Source organism: Narcine bancroftii, chromosome 4 (genome assembly GCF_036971445.1).
Source record: "Narcine bancroftii isolate sNarBan1 chromosome 4, sNarBan1.hap1, whole genome shotgun sequence".
NCBI classification, from domain to species: domain Eukaryota; kingdom Metazoa; phylum Chordata; class Chondrichthyes; order Torpediniformes; family Narcinidae; genus Narcine; species Narcine bancroftii.
In genome coordinates, this window is record NC_091472.1 from 239904254 (window position 1) to 239926658 (window position 22405).

Consider the following 22405-nt stretch of genomic DNA (forward strand, 5'->3'; position numbering starts at 1 on the left):
TCTATCCACCAGCGCAGGATTTTATTGTTCTTAATTTTCTCCCATTCTGGTTATCGAACATAAAAGCCACAGTCCGTTGGTCCGTGACAAGTGTGAAGTGTTTGCATGCCAAATAATGTCGCCAGTGCCTTACTGCTTCCACAATGGCTAGGGCCTCCTTCTCTACTGCTGTGTCTTACCTCTGACCCCTGTAGGGTTCGTGAGAAAAAGGCCACCGGTCGTCCGTCTTGGTTTAGGTTGGCTGCCAGAGCCACATTGGATGCATCTGTTTCTACTTGAAACAGGATCGACTTATCTATGGACCGCATGGTAGCTTTAGCGATATGGTCCCTAATGTCCCTGAATGCTCTGGTAGCTGCTGGGCACAGTGGGAAAACAGGCTTTTACAAGTGGGTGGGCCCTATCGGCATAGTTGGGGACCCATTTGGCGTAGTAAGTGAACATCCCCAAACACCTTTTTAGTGCTTTCAGCATGTGTGGCACTGGGAGATCTAGGAGAGGGTGCATATGGTCTGGGTCTGGGCTGATTTCCTGTTCTGCACTATGTAGCTCAGGATTGGCAACTCTCTGGCGCTAAAGGTGCATTTGTCCCTGTTGTATGTTAGGTTCCTTTCCTCAGCTGCCTGGAAGAAGCATTTTAAATTTGTGTCATGATCCTCCTGATTCTTCAACCCGATTGGTTGCTTTCTCCTGTGCTTTTTGCCCTGTTTCCATACACTACAGATAGCCTCCTCAAAACTAATCGGCAAACTCCAAGATCTAAGCCTCAATAACCCACTGTTTAATTAGATCCTGGATTTCCTCATTCGTACTTGTGTTATTGTGTCATAAGACACAGGAGCAGAATTAGGCTATTCAGCCCATCAATTCTGCACTGCCATTCAAATATCAGCTGATTCACTTTCTCACTCAGTCCCCTTCTCCCCTCACTAAACAAGGAACTACCAATCTCACCCTTAAATGCACCCAATGGCTCGTCCTCCACAACCACAGCAAATTCCACAGATTCGCCACCCTCTGACTCAGGAAATTCCTGCACATCTCTGTTCTAAGCAAACGCCCTTCAATCCTGCAGTTGTGCCCTCTGGTCCTAGACTCCTCCAACATGGGAAACAACCTTTCGACATCTACTCTGTCTATGCCTTTCAACATTCAAAATGTTTCAATGACATTCCCCCTGATTCTACTAAATTCAAAAGAAATCAAGCCAAGAGCTGTCATATGCTCCTTGCACGGTAACCCTTTTATCCCTGAAATCATCCCAGCGAACTTCCTTCAAACCCTCTCCAACGCCAGCACATTCTTTCTTAAATAAGAAGCCCAACCACTCACAATATTCTCTGAGGGTTTGCCACTGCCTTACAGAGCCTCAAATTGTGTGGACTTTGCTCTGTATCAGCTGATCTGTCTGGAACTCTGCACTTTCATTGGAATTTGTACTAGGTCTAAGGTAAGTACTGGTCTTCTCGCAAAACAACTTCTATCACTGAACATGTACTTTTCCTCATAATTGCATTGCTATTATCTAATTTTTTCTGCTGCATTTTGTTGTGATTGGCATAATTTTTACAAAAAGTTGTACTTTTTGTTGCAGAATAAAATTGGCTGCAGCACAGTAAACAAAAAAGGAGTGTAGGCAATATCGTGTCAAAATTGTGAAGACAATGTAGTTACTGGTGAGATGAAAATGTACCCTTTCATATTGCTGAATAAATTGGTTTACTGTAAGTTTTGTTTGTGAAATAGATACACTTGTTTATAGTGTTAGATTAGTTGTTGTTTTAAATTTGCAGTAGACCTAATACCATAAGAGGTGGGTGGGGGTGGGGGGGGGGGCATGGGAGCGCTAGGGATGCATCCTGCAAGCCAAGTGACAGCCTGAGAACCACTGGTCTACTGTAACGGCAGCGCTGATGCTGGTGAGGATTGGAAGAGCGGGGAGGGGAGGCACAATACTGCTTATTGGGGACTGCCAACAAGGAAGTCAAGGATCCATTTGCAGAGAGAGAAGCCCAGATCCCTGAGTTTGATTATTATTCTTTCTGGTGTAATGGTGTTATCGCATCGTTGTTTTTGGTCCACTGTCGTCGATTAAGATAACGACACCATTAGTTGTCCAAAAGCGTGCACACATTCCAAATGCCACTGGTGAGTGGTGTCACCTTTCATTTTGTTTTGTCGAGTTTATTCGACCACTAAGATGAGATCCCACACCAGCCGCAGTAAACTTGCCAGGGTGTAGTGAAGCAGGCAATGCTTAGGGGCACATTTTTAGCCCCCTTCCTTACGCTACGGAAGTGAGCAGACCGTTCTTGAAGAGGGGTGGTCAGTTGTCCAGGTAGATACTGAGTTTCACTGCTGCTTCGGTCAGTGAAAAATTACCATTAGACCTGAGCCGCCTGTGTGCAGGTCTGTGACTACAGCTCCTAGCATGTCCACACCTGCTGCTTTGTCGCTCACCCATCGCCACAGGACTTCAAAGGTTGAACAGGAGGGTGATGATGATGGAATCGAGACTAGCATTTGATTTGGATCAAAGTGAGGGAGAGTTGAGCAGTGTCAGCCTCACTCTCCCCAATTTGCATCTGGATCCAGTGGCAGGACAAAAGTCAAGAGAGCTGGAGATGGGACTAGATGCAGTGGATGATCAGGATGTTCTATCTCTTTTCGTGCTCTTCACATTCCACAACGCAGAGACCACCATCTTGACCATTGGACCTTCCATTGGTCTAATCTGCTCAGTCCACTGGAGTCTGTCTTCACATGCTAGGATAGACAACTCGCTGTTTCACGAGGATTTGAGACCCATCGGCTACCTTGATCTGGTTTAGCTGGCTTGTCGAAGCCTTTGCCCAGGGTGTGGCTGCTATCGTATGCAAACAGTTACAGGGAGCCACAGGCAAAAGCTGAGTGCCAGGTGGGGACCAATAGTGGGCAAACTGCCCTGAAAAGGATGCAACGTGTTCCCCCACCAGATGTGCTACCCTTCCCTGTCATAACACCCCATACACCCTGTGGTGATACAACCACTATATTGGCCACACTCCTACCAGCCTGCTGCAGGGGGCAACCATTGTACCTGCAGGTAGGCAACCTGGGAGGCTAGCCCCACCTGCCGGCTGTCAATTAACGGCCCGAGTAAAGACTCGAGCTGGTCCCTTCGAGGACAGTCAGCACATGGAGCCAGCAAAGATACTAAGACTGGTGGGTACAAGTTTAAGTTAATTCAAGCCTGATATACAGTCTGTGGACTTTGCATCAGAATTATTCCCACAACAGTGCTCACACATCCCAAGTGTTTTAAAGTTGTAGTTATTGAACAACTGGCTGACACAGGTGCCCTTGTGGTCCAGGTAAGCTAATGCAGAGTGGAGGACCAGCAAAGTGACCTGTTGTGATGATAGGTGAATTAAAATGGGTCCACTGCCACCTCTCATTCAGGCAGGAAAGTCAACCATGAAAATGTTCTCGGTTCTCCAGCAGAATTCTGTCCGCCCCTTTAGCCTGTTAACATTCACTGGTTTCTATTCCCGTGCCCCTGCTTTGTCTTTAATATGATGTTGATCAAACTTACTTCCACAGCCATATCTCTTTCCTTAGTAAATGTCTCTGGCTCCAACTCATCCCAAATGGATCTCAACTCAAATTTTACCTTTCACAAGTTGGCCCATCCAGGATCACAGATATATTTAAACTATTGGGCAATTCTTGAATTGGGCAATTCATCCATGCTTTTGTGCTATACGTCGGCACATGCTTCCTCTTGATACCTCTCTGCAACACTGAATCACTCTATCTCAAAGCTACTTTACTTTCTGCCATTTTGGTGCTGAAGGAAGTGATTTTTTTTTTCTTTTGAACCTGATCTGCTTTAGGGTCTTTGATCTGAACTGTTAACTCTTTCTCTTTTCACATTTGTGCAGGACTTTTCCAGCATTTTCTGTTTTTACTTAAAAGTGTTTCCATCTGAGCAGCAATGGTTCCCCTGACTCCAAATTTATATGTGCCTTATGTTATTTAAACATTATGAAGTGTAACTGAAAGAATATTTATTGTTACTTTTCAAGGAATGTTAAATAATTTAGAAAATATGGCTGCTATAATTTCCATGGCATCCAGCTTCAGACTTAGTTAGATTTGCTCATTAAAAAAAAATTGGAGGGTGTGAGGGGAAAGGTAAAAGGTGTAGAAAGGAGTCAGGAAATATTTACAAGGCTTTCCGTATTTTTCTCTGGTGTCCCTTGACGTGGTATGATGTGTCTTGAAAGTAAATGACAGAGTGATAGAGTTGTACAGTACAAAGACTGGGTCCTTAACCCACCATGTCCATACTGATCTTTTTTGCTCATCCATGTTAATGCCATTTACTTGATTACATTCATATTCTTTCATGTCTTGATATTCAAGTCCCTGTCTACATGTCTCTGACACATAATGATTGCATCCAATTCCACCACCTCTTCTGGCAGCTCATTCTGGTTTACAACCATTCTCCATCAAAAAAAAATTCCTCCCTCAAATTCTCTTTTTAAAATTCCCATGTCTCCTCTTAAATCTCTGCACTCTTGTTTCTGATGCCCTCAACAAGATGTTGCAAATGTTTATTTCATAAGAGTCCTGTCCCTTTAAAACCAATTCAAATAAGATTGAATAGATTCATGCAGACAAGACATCTAAATCCCAATTGATACAGACTGATGATTCAGAATTCTTTTTATTTGGAAGATTAACAGGCTTTGTACCCGATCCAAAGTCAAAAGGTTTTGACAGTAATGATTAAATACAAAGCGACAAAAATTTGTCATGGTAGACTTTCTGTAATGTTGAATCAGGATTTATTTTCTTGTTTTAAATGCATGCTGTGCTGGTCAGAATGGGGAAGACTTTATAATAACAAAGGATTATCACTGAATATATGTTAATAATATTGTATAAAAGAGGCCAGCAATCTGAAATCTGGTGAGCACATGAATTAAGCAAGATGGGAAAGGTAACTATTTCATTATATGCTTTCTTTTCCCCAAACATTAATGAATTTGTGAAGTTATAGTCTCTTCCTCCTTTTGCAGATCATCTTCTACGAGGACAGGAACTTCCAGGGCCGGCACTACGAGTGCAACTCCGACTGCCCCGACCTGTCCCCTTACTTCAGCCGCTGTAACTCCATCCGTGTGGAGAGTGACTGGTGGGTGCTGTATGAGAGGCCCAACTACGCTGGGTACCAGTATGTCCTGAGCAGGGGTGAGTTTCCTGACTACCAGCGCTGGATGGGGTTCAATGACTGCGTTAGGTCCTGTCGCAGCTATACATTGGTAAGCTTCAAAATCTTTAATAACTGGTGAATCTTCCTCCATTTTTCAAATTTCATTTGAATTATAATGTCATGTTGATCACTTATTCATGTCAGACTATAAAAAATTCTGCAAAATGATGGGTTTCTACAAACCTAGAAAGATACAGATTTAAATCTGAAGTCATTGAGGAAATTAATTGACCAAAACAATAGATTAGTGTCTTGGATGGTTTTAGAATCACTACATGTACAAATGTATGTGATTATTATGTGCTGTGTGAGGAATGTATTATCTATGTACATGTGTGTACTGTGGTCTGGAGAAATGCTATTTAATCTGTTTGTACATCTACAGTCAGATAATAACAAGCTTGAACTTTAAATGCAAACAAAAATATCTGGGCAAATAATATTTAGGAATTTAAATTATTATCCAGTATAGATTGTATTATCTACACAAATTTAAATCTTGTAATTAAACTTGATTCTCTGATTCATGCAATTTATTGTTTGCACAATGTTAATAATTTGTTGAGAAATATGCCATTAATGTCAGCTCTAAACTTCTGGCAGTAATTTTTTTCTCAAAAAATTTAATGCTTTTTATTTTTTTTCGGTTTCCTCAGTCTCAATCTAATCTGTCCACCTGTAATTTATGATACTTCACTGTAAATTCCTTAAAGTGCAATGAAGGGACTGATATCTAAGTGAATGACTGAAATTATGGTTCCCCCATCTTAATTAAATATCCAAGCATGAATGAAGGAACACAGCAACTAGGAAGAAGAGGTATGATTTAGAAATGTAAATTAATTTCAGCATGATAAAGAGATGAGAGAAAGAATTGGATTAAAAGAGACAATAAAAAGATTGTGGTAGATTTGTCTCAATTTTCTTAAACATAGTGGAATGAGATTGAACAAATGATTGGCCACCTGAGAGATTAATAGGCATTGCATTAAAATGATCACATTGCTAAAAGGTTTGCGCCTACTGTGTTTCAGCTGTAACTTCAGATAGCATATTTAATCTGTTAATATGCAGATATCAAAATTAATGAGAAGCAAACCTTGGAATGGTATTAATTAATCAGCACATACTGGAAATTCATAGACTCTCCAATTTGCAGAGTTAAAAAAGGCACTGCCATCATCTTAGAGGGAATTGAGGATAGGTATATATACTGTATGCTGGTCTTTCCCATGATGCCGAGTCTCATAAAATAAAATTTTTACTGTCAAAGATGTTTTTTTCAGGTTTTACATTTCTCAATTTTCATGACATACTGACAACGTGATATTGGCAGGCATTCTGAACTAGTCTAATGATTTTCTACACTTTTTAGCCCAGTGATGGTTCCTACAGAATAAAGATTTATGAGAGACCTGAATTTGGAGGGCAGATGATGGAATTCATCGATGACTGTCCCTCCATCTACGATCGTTTCCACACCCGTGACATCCACTCCTGCCAGGTGACAGATGGTTACTGGATCTTTTATGAGCAGCCCAACTACAGAGGCCGTCAGTATTTCCTGGGACCCGGCGAATATCGGAAATTCAGTGACTGGGGAGCAACATGCGGAACAATTGGCTCTTTTCGCCGTGTAATGAATCTTTGAATACTTTAAAATCTTAAAGTTACTTCAGAAATAAATACGGTTTTAATCTCTTTGTGTGCTCTATTTATCTATATGAAGTATTGCAAATATTTCTCAATATATTTAGCAACATTTTATGTAACTTTTAGACCTTGATCCATTGCATTGGATCTTTTCCTGGCTAATTGATAATGAGATACATTAAACTGAATGGACATCCAATCTCCTGATTTAATTCCAACAAATCTAACTTTAGCCCATGGCAAATCATTTACATTAGAAGCTACACAATGACATCCAATCAAGCTTTGCAATATAAGGATGTTATATGATTAACCTTCGGAAGATGGTGTTAGCAGGGATGCTACGGTTATAGCTCAAGGTTTAAGAAAGAAGACTCTCCACAAAGGGAGTGTATTCAACACTGCCTTTATTGGGCTGCATCTCTGCCTTTTACCACGGCTGTCCCAGATTGGAACCCCTGCGATCCGCTATTACTGCGTGCTGTTTGCTCGATTGCTATGTTCGATGACTGATTTCTACGTCAGCCCGCAAGCGCGCCACAGGCCGCTACACAACCTTACCCACCCCCTGGAGAACCGGCAATTAGGACACTGTCCTTTGGAGGCTGACCCCTGCACCGTGGGGTCGGGTGACTGGCTGGTTAAAGTCCAAGTGGGCCAATTTCAGCCAGTTGAGCATGAAGGCTTCTTCCCTGCCGCCATTATCCAACACAGGTGGAGCAGTTGTGTCTGACAACCTGGCGTAGCTGCTGGAGAGGTGGCTGATGAGCCCCACGACAGACAAATACGTAGTGACAGTCTGCAAAGTTCTTTAGGACAAAGGTGCTGCTTGACCATGGGCTCTGGGCTTAACTGGGCCATTGAGCCCAGGTGCTCACACAGTCAAGACAATATAGCTGCTGGGAGCTCCCCCATGTACTCTGAAGCAGCCACAAATTCGCCCCGGGATGACCAGGGGTGTGCCGTAGACAACCTCGACAGAGGATGCCTATAGATCCTCCTTTGGGGGTGGTATGGATGCCTAGCAGTTCCCAAAGGAATTCATCAGCCCAGTTCAGTCTGGCAAGTTAGGCCATCAGAGCTGTCTTTAGGTGGCTATAGAACCTCTCCACCAACCCGCTGGCCTGCAGGTGGTATGCTGTGGTATGGTGGAGTTGAGTCCCTAGGGCATTTGCCAAGGCGTTCCACAGGCTGGAAGTGAATTGGGCCCCTCTGTGGAATGTTGTATTTGTGGACCCCAAAAGGTGCCACCCAAGTGTTCAGTAATGCCTGTGTACATGCCTCCATAGAGATTTAAGGTAGTGGCACCACCTCTGGCCATCTAGACACCTGGTCATCCATGGTCAATAGATAATGTGCACCTCTGGATACAGGTAGGGGCCCCACAATGGCTATGTGCATGTGGCTGAAATGGCGTCGTGTTGGTTCGAAGGGCTGTGGAGGGGTCTTAATGTGGGTCTGGACCTTGGATGTCTGGCACTGAGTACATGTTTTGGCCCACTGAGTGACCTTGTTACAGAGGCCGTGCCAGAAATACCAGTTGGCCACAATTTTAACTGTGGTCTTGATAGCGGGTGAGCCAATTTGTGGACCGAATCATTCGGAATGATGGGGCAAAGTTTGCCATTTGAGGTGTTGCAGAGGAACGTGCGGTTACCTAGGGTAATCTGGATGTCCTTCAGTCGAAGGCTGGTAAGTGCTGTTTAGCACGCCGGTATGTCAGGGTCCGCATAGTCGATGCCCGGGGAGGGGTCATGCACTGTTAGGATAGCCAGATGGGATAGGGCATCGTCTACCACATTGGAATTGCCAGCGATTATGTTCAGTCCATTGAAAATTCAGATATATATGAGAGGTGCCGCTATTGCCTGGCTGACCACGGGTCTGACACCTTGTGGAAAATACAGGTGAGTCGTTTGTGGTCTGTGTAAATTTTGAACTTCCTGCCCTCCAGGAAGTAACGGAAATGCTTAATTGCCAGATATAACGCTAACTGCTCCCTATCAAAGGCACAGTACTTGAGCTCTGGTGGCCTGAGATGTTTATTGAAAAAGGCCAGTGACTGACACTGTCAGTTAACCAGTCACTAAAGTATACCCTGATCACCTTAACAATAGATGCCTCCAGCACAGTGGTCAGGGTGGCTGTACTCGGGTGCACCAAAAGGGGGCGTTTGCTAGGGCGTCTTTGGTTGGTTGGAATGCCTCAGTTGCCTCCAATGAATGTCTTTACTGGGCCCTGCCATGATGCAGGGCCGCTGCAGGTATGAAGTGATGATAAAAATCAACTATACCTGTGAACTCTTATAGGCCCTTCAGTTAATGGTCTGGGGAAGGAACAAATGCTATCCACTTTGGCGGGCAACGGCCTGGCCCCATGTGATTGTCCAGGAAATCATTTGGCCGGATTGATGGTTAAACAGAACTCACTTAGCCTGGAGAACAATACTCTTAAGTAAGCGGCGTGCTCGCTACAGGTGTGGCTGGCTATTAAAATGTCACAGAGATAGATGATGGCGAAGTGCAGATCCCGGCCCACTGCTTCTATCAATCTCTGGAAAGTCTGAGCTGCATTTTTCAGTCCGAATGACATGCTGAAGAATTTGAACAATCCAAAGGGGGTTATGATGGCAGTTTTGGGACTGTCATTGGGGTGGACTGGGATCTGATAATAACCCCTGATGAGGTCCACCTTAGAGAATATCCATGCCCCTTGCAGATTAGTGGTGAAATCCTGGATCTGGGGCATGGGATACCTGTCAGGCATGGTGGCCCCATTTAGGTGGTGGTAGTCTCCACACAGCCTCCATCCTCTGCTGCCTTTGGTACCGTATGGAGGGGGAGGCCCATGGGCTAGTGGAGTGCCACAGCGCTGAGTTCCTCCAACTTTCAAAACTCCTCTCTAACCGGATTTGGGGAGAAGATGCCGTTCCTTAGGGTGGAGGGGAAGGCCCTCCATAGTGATTTGGTGTCTCACCCTGTGTTTGGGATCTGCCGAATTGAAATGGGACATAGTGATGGAGGGGAATTCTGCTAAGACTCGAGCAAATTAGTTGTCGGCAGTACACAGAGTGCAGGTGGGGGTTAGTAAGTTCGGTGCCCTTGAGAGAGAGTGTGTGAAATGTCCAGGCATGTACCAGCTGACGCCCCTTAATGTCCACTAGTAGCAAATTGGCTCTCAAGAAGTTGGCACCGTAAATTTCCAAGTGAATTGCCTCTCCCCAAAGTGAAGGGGAAATGTATGGGTGCCAAATGTCTGAATGTAGGGGCCATTTGCTGTTCGAAGCCCTCAGCCTACCTTGCTGCTGCGAGCCTTGAGGCTGGATAGAGTGGGGTTGGGGGAGGATGCTGTACTGTCCACCAAGAAACATCGGCCCGACACGGAATCTTGGATGTGGAGGAGGCTATGCAGTTGGCTGGTCATCACTGCCATCAATAACGGCCAACCTTGGTGTTTCCCTGGAACACACAGGGGGAGCAGCATCAATGGGCCTCGGGACTCCACCGTTGATGATATAAACAGTATTGCTTACCTGTGGGGTTCATTGATCGGGTGGTCAGTCGGTGGGCTTTCTGGCTGGGCGTTGCTGATGAGGTGCCATCAACTGTTCGAGCTTAGCACAGGCATCCTTCTTCGCACCCATAGCATAGCATGTCTGCTCGGTCAGCCACCATCCTGGGGTCGAAGTCTTCTGTGATGAGCAGCCTGATTTCTTCAGGCAGCTACTCCAGGAAGATCTGCTGGAACAGCGGGCAAGAGGTGTGGCCATCATTGAGAGCGAGCATGTTGCTCATGAGCACAACAGGGGCCCTGTCCCCCCAAACCATCAATGTGCAGCAGATGCGCTTTGAGAGCTTGGAAGTGTGGGTTAATAGCTCCTTGATGGCCACGTACTTCCCTTGCTCCGGGGCTGCTGGAGGAAGTCGATGATCCGGGTTGCGGTGTCTTGATTGAGGGAGCTGGCTATATGGTAGTAGCGCATATCCTCTGCGAGATCCGGCCTACTGGAACTTCACCTGTGGTTGCGATGTCCAGAAACTTGGCAGCTTCAATGATATGGCATTTATTGTAGGTTGGTCCTCCATCTTCTGATCCAAAGAGTCGTTTAGACCAATCGGGATATCCACTGTAGTGGGGATGCTACGGTTATAGCTCGAGGTTGAAGAAAGAAGACTCTCACACAAAGGGAGTGTAATCGGCACTGACTTTATTGGGCTGCAGCTCTGTCTTTTATAAGCAGCTGGCCGGTCACTACTGGGGCGTGACTTGAGCGGGGCTGGCTGCCGATAGGCTATCCTGGATCTGCGGGCTTGAATTAGAACCCCTGTGACCCGCTGGCAGTAATTGGTCAATTCGACTGCTATTACTGCGGCCTATGGGTCTGGTGTGTCTCACCTCGCATTCTGGTTGCTCGATCGCTGGGTTCGATGACAGTCTCTTGTGTTGGCCACTACAATGCCACCATATCAAATTGTCCTAAATTTTTATCAAGTTATCTTTTTGCTGCATTGCACTGATCTACAAACAGAGGACACTGAGCACCAAGCCCAACAAGATGAATTAAAATGAAAATTTCCAAACATTTAAAGTTTAACATTTACATCACCCTGTGGCAATTGCTCAAAATATAACATCTTGGGATGGATAGCTACCTTCAATTTTACCTCCATTTACACCATTTGGAAATGGAGACAGATAACAATAATATAGCATAATATTGTGTGGTGCTGCCTGTCCACAAGATTATTCCTATTAAGATCAACAACACAAGTTTGAAAGCACACCCTAACCAACACCAGCTGTAACATATCCTCTGAGTAGACATTGCAGCCAGTTATGAATTGATGGATTTTCCATAATTAATTCACAATCTTGCAACATTGCTGTCATATATTTTCACATGTGACGTCTCTCCCTGGAGCTCTGAGGGAGGCTCCAAGCAAAGCTAATTAGAACATCAATGATAGATTACATGTTCCCACCAAACCTTACAGGTTGTATTTCTAAACGTGATAAATTCAGCCCATTATTTTCTATAGGTAACACAATTCATGTGGTAAAATAACTCACTGGCTTTGCCCTAACTTCAAGAACTCTGGACAAACCAGTTGCTCTTTGACATGGGTGCCTCAACAGTCAGTGCACCCAGGAGAAGGAGCAGAGGATCAGCAATGCAGAACAGGTGGCTAAAGGAGGAGCTGGTGTAGGGGTTTTCATCAACAGTTTTGCTGTGCCCAGGATATTCAGTGAAATTATTACAACTGGGTAAGGATCTGCACAATGTTAAGGTTGGGTGGGTTAGTAAGTTTGCAGATGGCATGAAGATCAGTGGTGTTATTGATAGTCTTGACAGTTGTAAGGGGTATTAAAGGGATTTAGAAAGGATGCAGAGCTGGGCCGAGAAATGGTAGATGGAGTTTAATCATAAAGTATGAAGTGGTTCATTTTGGTAGGTCAAATTTGAAAGCAGAATACGATGTTAATGGGAGGATGTCCATGCGGCTCCTTAGATCTTGGCATCTGTGTCCACAGGACACTGAAAGCTGCTGCATAGGTTAATTATGCTGTTGAGAAGGCAAGCAGTGTGTTGGTTTTCATTAACCATGGGATCAAGTTCAAGAGCCACTAGATAATGTTGCAGCTATACAAGACTTTAGTTAGACCCAACTTGGAATATCGTCACCTCATTGCAGGAAAGATGTGGATGCTGCAGAGAGCATGCAGAGGAGATTTGCAAGGATGCCACCTGGATAGGAGGGCATGTCTTTTCTCCTTGAAGTGACAGAGGATGAGGGGTGACCTGATAGTGGTGTACAAGATGAGAGGCATTGATCTTGTGGATAGCCTTGTGGCTGAAATGGCTAACACAAGGAGGACATAGTTTTAAGGTGCTTGGAAGCAAGTACAGGGGGATGTAAGTGGTATGTTTTTTTTAAGAAAAAAAGGATTATGAGGTAGGGAAATTCTAGACAGTTGTTTAAATAGGTTATTAAGTCAGTACACCACAGTGGTCCAAAGTGTCTGTACCATGGTGTAGATTTCTATGTTCTATGCAACATTCAAAGTGACCATTTGACTCATTCACACCTGCAACCTCACTGTACATCGAAGATTACAGTGAATAACCAGAAAAACCTGCAAAGGCTGGAATCTGAAACAAAACACAAAATGTTGGAAGAACTCAGCCAGTGAATACTGCATCTATGGAGGGAGAAACTGGTCAATGTTTCCAGGTGAAGAACTTCCATTAGAACTAAGAAAGAGAGTAAACAACTTGGTCTAAGTGGCAATGAGGGTGAAGGAGGGCAATGGGTGTAACAGTATGCAGTAGGGTGAAAGGGTGTAGCCACTGAATGAACAGTGAGGCTCCTTTGTTATGTCATGTGTGGCTAATATAGTCTGGGTGGTATAGTTCAGCCTTCAACACCATTATTCCCTCAGTGCTGGTTAACAAGCTCTAAACCCTGGGCCTTTGCACCCCACTGTGCAACTGGATACTGGACTTCCTCATTGGAACCCCACAGTCAGTACTTATTGGAAACAACTCCTCCTCCTCGCTCATTATCAACACAGGTGCAGCTCAAGGATGCATGCTTAGCCCACTGCTCTACTCCCATGACTATGTGGCCATGCACAATTCCAATGCTATCTACAAATTTGTTAATGACACCACAGTTAACTGCAGAATCACAAGAGGTGAACAAGAGGGAGGTAGATCAGCTTATTGAGTGGTGTCACTTCAACAAATTTGTACTCTAAGTTAGCAAAACCAAGGAGATGATTGTGGACTTCAGAAGGAAGTCAGGAGAACATGAACCACTCCTCATCGAGGGCTCAGTAGTGGAGAGGGTCAAGAACTTTAAATTCCTGGGTGTCATCATCACTGAGAATCTGTCCTGGAGCCTCCATGTTGGTAAAATCTTGAAGCCTCATCAGCGGCTATACTTTGGAAGGTGTTAGAGGAGATTCAGTATGTCACTAAAGACTTTCCAAAACTTCTACAGATATACTGTGGAGAGCATTCTGGCTGGTTGCATCACTGTCTGATACAGAGGTGCTAAAATGTTCAGGACAAGAATAAACTCCAGAGGATTGTTAACTCGACCTGCGACATCACAGGCACCAGACTTCACTCCATCGAGGACATCTACAAGAGACGAAATCTTAAGAAAGCAGCCTCTGTCCTCAAGGTCCTCCATCATCCAGCCCATGCCCTCTTCACTCTGCTACCATAGAAAAAAAGCTTTTTGTGCACTATTTTTATTTATTTTTGTGAAGTGGTTAATATAAAAGGTTTGCACTGTGATGCTGCTGTGAAAAAAAAACAGATGCTGTGACTTGTTCTTGACAATAAATTCTGAAAGTCCGATTTTATGGTACAATCCACGGAGATATACTCAGATGGCCAAAGTAAACACATGAATAAAAATGAGAGGAATGACAACATAAGAAACAGGAACTGGAGGAGGCCATCGACCTGTCGAGCCTGCTCCACTATTTAATAAGGTCATGGCGAATCTGGCTGTGGCGTCAGTCCCACCAACCTGCTTTTTCCACATACCACCTAATTTACCTGCTCTGCTAACAGGTTTCTAACACGGTCTTAAATGTATTTAATGAGGCAGCCTCAACTGCCTCCTTGGGCAGAGAACCCACAGATTCACTAGACACTGGGAAAACAATCTCCATCCTAAATCTACTTCCCACAAACTTGAGATTATGTCCCCTAGGTTCTCAAGTAAGGAGTCGAGAACTGCACAGAGTATCTAGGTGTTGCCTCACTTCCAGTCCTGATCCAAACAGAAAGAAAGAGCAAGTTATTTAAACCGATAGAATTCAATATGGAGTCCTGTGGGCTGCAGTCTACCCAAGGTGAAACACGAGCTTTTGAGCCTCGAGCTAGAATCAGGTTGATGTAAAGATGCAGGAGGTCACAGTCAGAGAGGTTAGAGTTTGAGCGGGGCGGTGAATTAAAACACCAGCAACCAGAAGTTCAGGGTCACTCCTTACAGACCAAGCACAATTTTTCAGAGTTTTCAGCACAACGTTATGGTGAAACTACTATTGTACACATTTGGCTTATATAAATGTCATATCCTTTCCTGGTTGACCCTGCTTTCACTGGCTGGCTCATGACTCCTCGCCTTTCTTCCCCATAAAGTCAGTGTGAGTGAACAACAGGGATGCTGCCCATCTCTTGTAAATAAAAACCTTCAGTCTCAGCAACTTCATTCTTGGTGTAGTTGATCATGCTTCAGTTTTATTAACAAGATTTATTTTGGAAAACATGGACAGGTACATGAAGTTGGATCGCCTGGAAATCGACCCGAGAGAACCCTAGGCAGCCGACAAGTTTGTGCTCTGGCGCCGCTGCTTCGAGAAGTCCCTCACAGCCTCCGCAACTATCCAGGACAATGAGAACAAGCTCTATCTGCTACGTTCATACATCGGGCACCAGGTCTACCAGACGTAAGGAGCCGCAATGGACATCCTGAAGGATCAGTATCAAGTTCAGGTGAACGAGGTCTATGCGCAGCAACAACCGGGGGAAACCTTCAATGACTTTGTCAGAACTCTGCAGGAGCTTGTGAGGGACTGCAATTGCCAGGCTGTGAGTGCAGAACAGCACACACTGCTGATCAGAGATGCCTGTGTAATAGGCGTCCGCTCCGACTACATAAGGCAGAGGCTATTCGAACTGAGACAACTAAGCCTACCTCAGACCATCGAACTGGCGAACACACTCTAGATAGCCATCCACATCGCTGAATCACTCTTCAACAAACATGCGGCCGCCATCTTGGAGGCGGCATCGCAAGTTTCCTCCCGCTCTGAACTGACCACCCCTGCCGTTAGCGAACCCCTGAAGTGCTACTTCTGTGGGCAGGCTAAGCACCCAAGGGAATGCTGCCCTTCCAGGGGTGCCATCTGCTCCAACTGCAGGAAAAAAGGACACTGCAAAGGTCTGCAAGTCCAAACCAAGCCAGAGTTCTAGCAGCGTCACGTGCGAGCGAGGGCAGCCATCTTTGATGCCTTCACTTCCATCGTCACTTCCTGGGACGGCCACGCACGAGCACCATGGGGACTACCACCCATGATGACATCACTTCCGCCTTCTCCCCTTCTCTTCCAGCAAAGGATGACGGGACTGCATGCGTGCCATTGGGCCACCATCAGCCAACTGAACTCCTCAGATGATGAGCCGATGCTGGCATCGGTAACCATCAATCAGAATAGACCCCATCAACTCTCCAGGTCCATGATGGACATCCAAGTAAATGGCCGCCCTACCATTTGCTTATTTGACAGTGGAAGCACTGAAAGCTTCATTCATCCAGACACTGTACAGCACTACTCCCTTGGGGTGAAGCCCACGAGCCACCATGGTATCCAAACCTCATTGGGCAGAGATTCGTGGCAGTTGCACAGTAACACTGACTGTCCAGGGTGTAGTATACTGGGACTTTATACACCTTATCCTGCCACAGCTCTGTGCACCCATCCTATAGGATTAGACTTCCAGTGTAACATGAAGAGCACCACCATGGAGTATGAAGGGCCCCTCATGGTCTGCAATTGGCAGTTTTTAAGCCGCCTGCCATCCTCTCACTATGTGGCCGACCGTCAGTCCCAAACCCAATCACTGCGTTCGACATGCAGTATCTCCATGCATCGGATTTCTCCCCATCCCTGTTCACCAATCTCACCCCTTACTGTAAGCCCGTTGCCACTACAAGTCAGTGATATAGCTGATAGGGTGATAGAACAGATTACGAGCCCCTAGAGAGCCCAGGTAGTGGTGGTGAAGAGTGGGGAGAAAAACCCAATGGTCATCAATTACTCCCAGATCATCAATAGGTTCACCCGGCTGGATGCATACCCCCTGCCCCGCATAGCCAACATGGTGAACCAGAGTGCACAGTACAATGTGTTCTCCACCATAGACCTTAAGACCGCCTACCATCAGCCCCCCATTCACCCTGAAGACAGCCTTCGAGGCGGATGGCCAACTTTATCACTTCCTGAAGGTCCCCTTTGGAGTCATGAACGGAATTTCAGTCTTTCAGAGGGAAATTGATTGGATGGTGGATGAACATGTGCTGCAGGCCATTTTCCCATACCTCGACCATGTCACCATTTGCGGTCACGTCCAGCAGCACCATTATTGGAACCTCTAGAAATTCTTCCATACCGCAAAACACCTAAATCTGATGTATAACACAGGGAAGTGTGTCTTCACCACATGTCGCCTAGCTACACTAGGCTGTGTTGTGGAGAATGGAGTAATCAGCCTCGACCCTGACTGCATGCACTCCTTGCTAGATCTCCCACTCCCCCTCTGCCTCAAGGCCTTGAAAAGGTGCCTGGGGTTTTTCTCTTATTATGCTCAGTAGGCCCCTAGCTACACTGAGAAGGCCCGACCCCTCAAAGGGCCACCATTTTCCCCCTGTTGACAGAAGCTCACAAGACATTCAACTGTATCAAAGCCGACATCATAAAGGGCGCGATGCATGCAGTGAATGAATCAATTCTATTCCAGGTGGAGAGGGATGGATCCAACTTTGCCCTGGCTGCCACACTTAAACAGGCGGGCAGTCCCATAGCATTTTTTTCAAGCACCCTCCAAGGCCCTGAGATCTGGCACTCCTCCATTGAGAAAGAGGCCCAGGCTACCATTGAAGCAGTTCGGCACTGGAGCCATTATCTCGCTGGTAAGCATTTTACCCTGCTGACCGACAAATGGGCAGTCGCCTTTATTTTAATAATCAGCAGCAGGGTAAAATCAAAAATGATAAAATCCTCAGGTGGAGAATCGAGCTCTCCACCTACAATTACCACTTACTGTACCGGTCCGGAAAGCTCAACGAGCCCTCGGATGCCCTGTGACAGATTAGGTTGTGTTTGTATTGAACTTACAGTTTTTTGGTGATAAATTGGGGCAGATTTTTTTTTAGTGTAGGTTGCATACAAACACTTCAAAACAGATCTCATTTAAATACTCGAGCTCCTGGGGGCCTTTGCAAAAACTTTGGGGAGTGCCCAAGAGACTTCACTAATGGATTGTTGTTTTGAAAAGCAACAGATGAAAGAGATCGGAGGAGGAATTCAGAGCCGCAGGCTGTCTGGGAGTTCAGCTTGCTGTTCTAAGAGGGTCATGTGGTTTTGCAAACAGAGAGAGTCAAACAGGCTTTTTAAATCGGCGAGGGGGAGAGAGAGAGAGAATTCTTTTTTACAGTCAGCAGCAGCAGCTGGGACTGGAACAGGACAAGCTGGTAACCTTGTGTAAAAACCCCATTTGGAAGACGGGTTGCGAGTGCTAGTTCAGCCTGGTCAAAGCCTTTGTGGTTCATACAAGAGGAGAGGACTGGCTGCATAATGTTTCACTTGAAATAAGGGAAACAAAAAGGAACTCTGTGGTGACCAGAAAGAAAGAGGTTATCATCTGGAGAACCCTGATGGGGCAAGTTTCTTCAACAAGACACTGACGTGGCTGATTAAACATGATCAGTTTGTGTCCAGGAACAACAAATCTCTCTCTGAAAACCGACAAGAACCTTCCTGAGCAGTAACCATTTACCTTTCAAGCACCAAAGCCTGGTGAACTTCATAAATGTTAAATTCTGTGCACAGTATAAGAATTGCCTGCAACCAATGAATTTGGAGGAGTGAGAAGTGAGATTGGACTATGAATCAAAGAACTTTTCTAAACTCACACACACATTACATACACGTGCACTTAGAATTAGAAGGGAGTTAGGTTAGTTAAGTTAATAATGATAAGTTAAAGTGTGATCCTGTTGTGCAGGCACTGCACAATGATCTCTGCCACCCCAGGACTACCTGTTTTTTTCACTTTGTCAAGGCCCATAATCTCAAGGCTCGAACTGAGGGCAGGGTTCTGGCATGACAGCCTTTATGGGAAGGAAAGGGGAAGATTCACAAGCTGGCCAGTGAGAGCAGGGTCAACCAGGAAAGGTCATGTTATTTACATATGAAAAATATGTACAATAGTGGTTGCACCACAATAGTATGATCAAGTTTCTCATACAAGTGGAGGGTGCAATATTTTGGTCTAAAAACCAAATGTATTATGCCTAAACAAAGGAAGCTACAAGGGGATGAGAGAGGAGTTGGCCAGTGTAGACTGGGAATGCTGGCTATATCGTGGGACAGTTGAGGAAAAGTGGAAAATTTTCAAAGAGATATTTCACGGTGCTCAACAAAGGTATGTTCCAGTTAAAAGCAAGGAGGGCAAGGTGGGGACAGTCAATCTTGGATAACTAAGGAAATAAAGGAAGGCATCAAACTAAGAACTCGTGCTTACAAAGTCACCAAGGGCAGTGGGAAATGAGAAGTTTGGGAAAACTTTAAAACCAACAAAGAAGCACAAAGTGAGAAATAAAGAGAAGGAAGGTACATTATGAAAATAAATCAGCACAAAATATAAAAACACAGTAAAAGTTTTTATAATTATAAAATGGAAAAGGGTGGCTAGTGAAGGTTGGTACCTTGGAGGATGAGAAGGGGGTCATAAGGAAAAGGCTGAGGCTTTGAATGACTATTTTGTGTCGGTCTTCATGGTGGAGCACATGACGAACATGCCAAAGACATGTTATGGATGTGATGGGAGGCGAGGTCCTGGGTATAATAACTATCACTAAAGAGGGAGTACTGAGCAAACTTGTTGGTCTATAGATAGATAAGCCCCTGGTCCTAATGGAATTCATCCCAGGGAACTGAAATAAATGGCAGAAGTTATAGTTGAAGCTTTGGTGATTATTTACCAAAATTCTCTGGACTCTGGGCAGGTCCCGGCAGATTGGAAGATGGTGAATGTCACACCACTATTTAAAAAAAGATGTAGGTAAAAGACAAGGAACCAATTAGTTTAACACCTGCGGTTGGGGAAATACTTGAAGCTATCATTAAAAAATAAAATGTGAGATATATGGAGCCAAATGGATCAATCAGGTGGGTGCAGCATGAATTCAGTAAAGGCAGGTCCTGTTTGAAAAACTTGCTGGAGTTCTTTAAGGATATAACAAGCTCAGTAGATAGAGGGCAGCAGGTGGACATTGTTTACTTGGATTTCCAGAAGGCGTTCGATAATGTGCCACATAAAAGATTTGTACATTAGATAAGGATGCATTGAGTTGTGATGTATTAGCATGGAAAGAGAATTGATTAACCAATAGAAAGCAGAGAGTTGAGATACAAGGATGTTTTTATGGTTGGCAATCAGTGGTGAGTGGTGTGCCACAGGGGTAGGTGCTGGGACTGCAACTGTTCATGATATACATTAACAATCTGAAAAAAGGACAGAGTGTAGTGTATCTAAGTTTGTGGATGACACTAAATGGAGTGGAAAAACAATTTGCAGAGGATATGGAGAGTCTGCAGATGGAGTGAATGTGAGGTATCCACTTTGGAAGGAAAAATAGAAAAACATTATTATTTAATTGGCAAGCAATTGCAGCCTGCTGTTATGTGGGAGGACTTAAGAGTGCTTGTGCATGAAGTACTAAAGGTTGGGTTGCAGGTGCAGCAGGCATGGAATGTTGGCCATTATTGCTAGATGGATTGAATTTAGGAGCAAGGAGTTATGCTGCAACTGTATAAGGTCCTGGTGAGGCAGCAACAGGAGTACTGATCCAGTTCAGGTCTCCTTACTTTAGGAAGGATGCTCTGGCTTTTGAGGTGGTCCAGAGGAGTTTCACCAGGTTGATTCCAGAGATAGGGGAATCCCATGAGGAGAGATTGAGTCAACTGGGGCTGTACTCGCTTGCATTTAGAAGAATGATAGGGGATCTTATAGAAATGTATAAAATGTACAAGATAGAGATAGGCAAGTTGTTCTCATTGGTGAGGGAGACTAGAATTAGGGGGCACAGCCTCAAGATCCAGGGTAGTAGATTTAGAATGGAGGTGAGGAGGAACTGCTTTACCCAGAAGGTGGTGAATGTATGGAATTTGCTGCCCATTGAAGGAGTGGTGGAGTAAATATATTTAAGACAAGGTTAGATAGATTTTTACTTAATAAGGGAATTAAAGGATATGGGGAAAAGGCAGGTAGGTGGAGATGAGTGTATCATCAGATCAGCCATGATCTCATTGAATGACTGAGCAGGCTTGAAGGGCTCTTATTTCTTATATTCTTATGTTCTCATTTAACTGACAAAGTAAGATCAGGAACAGTAGTCATTTCTCTACACAGGAGCAAGTTAAGCATCTTACTAGAAAAGCTGATTCAATTAATAGTTTCTCATACCTTTGACTTCAAGTTTAAAGTCAGACAAAATTTGAGAAATCTACAAATATGCTGGAGAAACCCAACAGGTCTTGCAGCTTCTGGAAAGATCAGGCAATCATTTTTAATGTTAACATGAATTTAAACTCATATCAAGACAGTTAATGCTCCAAAATTTCCTTTGATATATGCAGAAGGTTTTCCACCCACCACCACCACCCCCCCCCCCCCACCAAACACATTCTCCATGCACTTTGTGACATTTGCTGATTTGTTGTTCTACTTTCGACTGCCTTTGACCAGGGATTACTGGTGCTTAAATTTGTGAAGACTTCCATTCAATAGAGATAAAAGCTGGCAGCAAAGAGTTGTCCACTTGAGTCAGTTTTTACTTTTTAAACACAATCCAATATTCAGCAACATTTGGCTAACTTGCACAAAAGTTCATTTAAATGTCAATGGGCTTCATGGAAGGATCAGTCCATGGAACATATAAAACTGGATAACATTCTGACCATAATATTCACCGAGGGCCTGACCAGGGAACTGAACATGGGCAAGGTAAAAACAGATACTTTAAAAAAAATTAAAATGTTATTTTTCTTTTGTAACTGCTTAATTTACATTCACCATAGAACAATCTTCTGAACTAGCAATACGAGCAACTTAATTGAGTAGCCTAGAAATATTAACAGCATCTCTAACAATCTCTTCAACATTACATTAATTAAGGTACCATCATCTTGGCTATGTTCCAGATGCCGATGTGACAATGGAAATAACTTGCTTTCCCCTTTTGTTAGATAGCCTTGTAATACTGACAGCCTGAGCAGCAGAACCATTTGGTAGAGAAATAAATCTTTTTGTTTTCTTTTGTGACGCACAGATCATCTTCTACGAGGACAGGAACTTCCAAGGTCGGCACTACGAGTGCAGCTCCGACTGCGCTGACCTGAACTCCTTCTTCAGCCGCTGTAACTCCATCCGTGTGGGTGATGGCTGCTGGGTGGTGTACGAGAGGCCAAACTATGCAGGGTACCAGTATGTCCTGAACAGGGGCGAGTATCCTGACTACCAGCGCTGGATGGGGTTCGATGACTGCGTCAGGTCCTGCCGCAACTTCCCATGTGTAAGTCACAACTTCTAGTTACCTTTTTCTCATATTTTGCAATGATGTTGCCTTTTCAATGTTCCCTTCATTCATTACACCTCTCCAGATACCAAATATTACCATACCCACA

General features: G+C 44.5%; 1 protein-coding gene across 1 annotated transcript in view; it reads left to right on the forward strand.

The window, feature by feature from the left end:
- LOC138762447 (uncharacterized) overlaps positions 1-22405 on the forward strand; it is a 52044-nt gene that overhangs the window by 28560 nt on the left and 1079 nt on the right. Inside the window, exons 2-5 of the mRNA XM_069936205.1 lie at positions 5070-5312; positions 6639-6911; positions 21582-21725; positions 22051-22293. Of these exons, the coding sequence (XP_069792306.1) occupies positions 5070-5312; positions 6639-6911; positions 21582-21725; positions 22051-22293 (903 nt within the window). The remainder of the gene's footprint in view (positions 1-5069; positions 5313-6638; positions 6912-21581; positions 21726-22050; positions 22294-22405) is intronic.